At 34.7% G+C, this 5,661-nt stretch overlaps 1 protein-coding gene across 1 annotated transcript in view; it reads right to left on the bottom strand.

Annotated features, from left to right (window-relative positions):
* LOC107701923 (tyrosine-protein phosphatase non-receptor type 13-like) overlaps positions 1-5,661 on the bottom strand; it is an 84,115-nt gene that overhangs the window by 72,111 nt on the left and 6,343 nt on the right. Inside the window, exon 2 of the mRNA XM_016504077.1 lies at positions 708-827. Coding sequence (XP_016359563.1) covers positions 708-822 — 115 coding nt within the window. The 5' untranslated portion in view covers positions 823-827. The remainder of the gene's footprint in view (positions 1-707; positions 828-5,661) is intronic.

The raw sequence follows: 5,661 nt of genomic DNA on the forward strand, positions 1-5,661 counted from the left end.
ATAAAATTAAGGTTTATTGTACATAAATTAAATATCAAATATACTTAATAACATTACATATAAAAATATCAAAATATAAAATTAATATAAAAAATAAATATAGGAGCCTGATAAAAATGCTAATTTTAGAAGAAATTTTAAGATGGCACTTAGAGGCTTTTGCATCTGAACTCTTCATTTATAACCAAAATTATTTTCATTCGTTTTGTCTGCCATTTTCGTTGCATTTGTTTTTGTTGTTTTGTAACTGATCTTCTTGCAGTGCATTGTGGGATTTCCTTTGCAATGCTGCAAAATTTGTCCAAATGAAGAAATCTACTTTTTGAAACAACCTTCACATCAGGAGCATGACAATGATGCCTTAAAATGTTGCCTATGTAGGAGGCAGCTCACAGGTTTCAGAACAGAGCCTCATACTCCTTCAGGTTTGAATGACTGGTATTTACACTGCATTTATGTAACCTTATGGCTTACACTGTAAGTAGTCAGTTTCATTTGCAAAAACTCTGCATATTTGGAGCAGATTACTGAATACTTTGGAAATGTTCAATCAACAAATGTTCTTCTGCACTCCAAAGACATCAGACTGCTATCCAAGGTCTCTGATTGCCTCGGTCATCCCAAGGTCTGAAGCTCTGAGCCAGCGTGGCTGGGCACCCTTGAGAGATGTGGGAGTAATCACTGCGCTACAAGCCAGCATGCCTTACCTCTGCGGAGGAGTTCATGCAGGCTCTCTGCGCTCTGGTTCAGGACGGCCCAGACCTCCTCCTCCTGCAGCGGCCCTCCTCTCACCTGCAGCGCCTCAGCTAGAGACACATGCATGCTGCCTGTGGGGTCACAAACACAGCAATGTTAATCTTACAATCATTATCATTGTACATACTACATTTACAAGTGCTCTCTGCACATCTATGAAGATTTTAAATTCTGAAGAACCCAAAGGCAACCCTTCTTTTTTAAACGTATACACTGAAAAATAAATATTGAAGCTGTAAATATAACAAAGATTTCTGGAGTCCTTACTTATACTGGAGTACGTAAGTATGTATGTATGTATGCATGTATTTATGTATTTATTTATTTATGGCAATTTTCATGCTGACTTTAAGGTATAGTTCACCCAAAAATTTTTATTGTGTCAATTTATTTACGCTCAAGTCATTCCAAACCCATGTATCTATAGTTTATATACAACACATCATATAAAGCAGTCGTATCGCTTCACAAGATCTGAATTCAACCGCTTGATTTATTTGGACTCATTTCAAAATGCCTTTATAAACTTTTTGGATCTTGTAAGTTTTGGTTACCTGGACTTTGGAGGGACAGAAAGCTCTAAGCTTTCAACAACAAAAAATATATATTTTTTGTGTTTCAAAGATGAACAAAATCTAATGGGTTTGGAACATGGTCTCTTTAAAGAAACAGCAGCACATTTAACTTCTAATATGCCATATTTCCGAGGGTAACATAATATTTGTTTAGAAATAATGTAGGGCAAGACCCAATTTTATCCATTAAGATTTTAATGGAATGTTTGAATGGAACTAGGTTATGAATACATGAATACTGGTATAGGAATTTATATTATAGACATTTGTTGCCATTAGTACCACAGAAATAATGTCATGCTGTTGACCTTAGGAGGCTCAATCATATGTTTGTCACAGCGAGATCTTTACAGAATACCACACAACCTACTGGGAAATAGGTGAGGAAAAACCTGCGATTCATTTCATTTTAAATACAATTCTGAAACGAAAAACACTCCTGAAATTGTCCAGCTGATCCAAATGGTCCAACATTCGCCATAATGTCATAACAAAACAAGCGAACCCGTTCATGTCCCGTCAGGTCTAATTGTCAGGGTGGGGTCAGTTACACTCCTTGCAGTGAAATTGTTCTTTATTATGTCCATACCTCTGCACTGCTGCCACAGCTGTAGTTACAAAGAGCCGTAAACCCCGGGAAATCCCAGCATGCTGTGAGGCAAGAGAGACAGGGGAAGCTCAGGGTTTAAGGGATTACTTTTGAGCAGGCATTACATGGGGCTACCTAAATACTCGTGTCACATTTCAATTGAACTGTGGAGTCAGACTTTTCAGTTAGGCCATGGCACATCAGATGGGAGTGTCATCAGGGCAAATTTGTGACTTCTGTCAAGTTTGGAGATCATAAACCACTTTTTGTCATATATATATATATATATATATACATATATATATATATGAAAAAAATTATTATACTATAATATTACATTTCATAAGCTTTTAATAAAATGTATAAATTATAAATGTATAATTATAATTAAATGTAAATAATTTAATTATAAATAAAAAAGCACACACACACAGGTTTGTTTTTATGGTTTATGGGGACTCTCCATAGGCGTAATAGTTTTTATACTGTACAAACTGTATAATACACCGAATTACACACTTAGTCATGTGTGAACAATATGTTACATACTGCATTCAGGATCCAGTATATACCATGAAATATGCAGTGCATAGCATTCCATTCCCAACATTGCATATATTAGACCTTCCCATCAATCCTTGGAGCTCTCACACCCGAGTGTTTGGCCCTGTCCCAATTGGAACACTTCATGTGCACTTTCGGTCTTGTGGACTTACAATGGCCGCCGCGTGCGCATGTCTCGCACTGGGGCGAGCTCCGCCGCAGACTTCTACCCGACAGTCAATGCGGCATTACGTCAAGAAAGTGCGGACTCGGAGGAAGACCGTGAGGGTTTAGGGTGCCATTTGGGACAGGGTCTTTGTTTATATCACTATGCAAACTTCAAAAAAAGTTTATTTTCTCATTCATTATACATGCTGACATTTATTCCTAAATATGTTTAAAAAAAAAAAAAAAACATCAAGCAGTATTGAACCGCTTCAGACTGCAGGGGAATTGGGGTTATGCGGTATGTAATCACTTAAAGAAGAAATCTTGCACGTCTGGAGAAAATGTTTCTAGAGAAGAAAGAAAAGCCTGCTTTTACAGTGTTTGACACACAACCAAAAACATACAAACACAACCTCAACTTACTTCTGTAAAACTAAGCTTTGAAAATTCAAATTCATTTTAAACATGTTTCCCTGATGTCCATTAATAACTTTAGTCAAGTTTTCTTACACCAAAAACAGTCACAATTTAAAATGTAGAAATGTTTTAGTGGTTGATAATAATAATAATAATCATCATCATCATCATCATAATTTGCATATGAAATTAATTACATTCCACCAATGTTATTTCAGTATAATTAAGAAACTAGTTTTTATTATATTTGAACTAGATTTTATTTTTATATTTTCTGTTTTCATTTAAATTTTAGTTAATATTTTAGTAATTTTGTTGTGTTTTTGTCATTTTTATAGTATGTAATAGTAAGTAATATGTCTATATAGTTTTATAAATTTTTATTTAATTAATTGTTTAATTGTTTTTATTGTTTTTTTTTATTGAAGTTTTAATTTCAGTTATTTTATTACATCAAATAAAACTAAATGAAAATGAGAAATGTTTTGCTCGGCAATTGTCTGAAATAAAATAACTATGTTTTTGTATATTTTATTTAAGCTAACATTTAAGTAACAGAAATGTTCAGTTTTATGGTTTTACTTAACTACAATAACCTTGCATTACTGAATACGTCTTGTGATTGCTGTGTAAATGTTGCAGATTGTATACTACGTTGCTCATTAGTTTCCATAAATGGTCTGGGTGGATCTTTTAAAATATGGAGATCTAAGATTTTGTCTGGACAGCAGCAATGAGGTGAGACATGAAACTTAAAGCCCTTAAACTAGACAGTACTGAAAGAGCTGCAAAAGATAGTAGATTCGGGCCAAGTTATTCCCAGAGTGCCGAGTGAGCTGGGAAAACACAAACATTGAGAGTGGTCAGGGTTTTCCTGGTCACAGTAACGAGGAATTTAGAGGGATTAATCTTTGAAACGTGATACTTCACCACGCTCCATGCGCGGGCGAAACCCCTTCACCCAAAAGAAACTATCCTGGTCTTGCACACCCACCTAAAGAACAGAGCGCTCCGAGACAGAGGGTTAATGAGATAGAAGAAGGGCACTTGTTTTTAAATCATCTTCCAGATGATACAGGCACTCTGTTTTTCCCATAAATGCCTGAGACAGTAGTCATCGTTTCAGTATTTTCCATTTTGTTACAGAATTTGGCAGAATACAGATTCAAGATTAAAACTCTAGAAGCCGTTAAATAAAAACAGAAGCATGGGCTAACAGTTTCCAACGGAACAGCAAAGCCCGATAGAGAGGATGTTTAATTTTCATAACATTAATCTGTGGTTGGCCCCGGTTAAATCATCTGCAATTCTAAAAACAGCCCGATGCCAGTAAGCTGAGCCGAAAATCTTTCTTGGAGATGCTTTTGCCAGGAGAGAGCAAAAAACCCCCAAACCCCCAGAATCCTTTGCTGGACCCCGTTACCCTCTATCTCTCTCAATCTCTGTTAAAATAAGGAAAACTTTAGAGCCAGGAAAGCCTCATACACAGATTTTCCAAAAACAGATCACTGAGACCTAAAAAACATTGTACAATAATTCAATATCAATATGTATTGCGATATAATTTTTTTCAATAACGGTGATATGATTTTTAAACACATTTCCGATATTTCGATATACATTACGAGTGTTTCCCATACATTGATTTATCTGAGGCGTTTGACTTCGTTGAATAAACATGAGCACTGAACGTTTCAAAATCAAAATGCGAAGCGGGTGTTTTATATGAATGTATCTCTGAAGGGAAAGGACTGTCTTCAGAAAAGTTTCGATGGCATTTTCATTTAATCTGATAAAGTAGCGTTCATGAGCGGAGCTGCTTTGATTACAGCCGTTACTGGAGAAATCGCTAGTTCTACCGCTCTCAAAGCGCCTCCTGCTGGCAGACAATCAGTTTGCATTTTCAATAAGACATTTATAATGTTACAAAAGATTTTTATTTCAGATAAATGCTGTTCTTCTGAACTTTCTATTCATCAAAGAAACCTGAAAAAATTCTACTCAGCTGTTTTCAACATTATAATAATAGATTTTTGAGCAGCAAATCATTAAAATGATTTCTGAAGGATCATGTGACTGGAGTAATGCTGCTAAAATATAGCTTTGAAATCACAGGAATAAATTACATTTTAAAATATTTTCAAATAGAAAACAGTTATTTTAAATAGTAAAAATATTTCAAAATGTTACTGTTTTTGCTGTATTTTGGATCAAATAAATGCAGGCTTGGTGAACATAAGAGAATTCTTTAAAAACATTAAAAATCTTTCGTAGTGTACAGTTAAAGACATTAATATTAATTAGGTGAGTCTGAGACGATTATTTGACAGTGATTTCACATTTCTTGTTTGTATGAAGGCTAAATGACATAAAACAGAAAGGAATAATGCTTCCTTGAATTAAGTTCTTGACATTTCAGCTTTAAAAGTTCTCCGTTGGTTGGTTGTGACCCAAAAAACGGGTCTCAAATTATGTCAAAAAGCAAATAATAAAATTCAACTAACCAAATAATCACACATAATTAGGAGAGCAAAATAAATCAAATCAAATTAACAGACAAAAGCATACATTTCAGCATAAATTCATGCATCACTTATAAACTTTTAAAATAAA

The sequence above is a fragment of the Sinocyclocheilus anshuiensis genome, unplaced genomic scaffold, assembly GCF_001515605.1.
Source record: "Sinocyclocheilus anshuiensis isolate Anshui unplaced genomic scaffold, SAMN03320099.WGS_v1.1 scaffold1184, whole genome shotgun sequence".
Lineage (NCBI taxonomy): Eukaryota > Metazoa > Chordata > Actinopteri > Cypriniformes > Cyprinidae > Sinocyclocheilus > Sinocyclocheilus anshuiensis.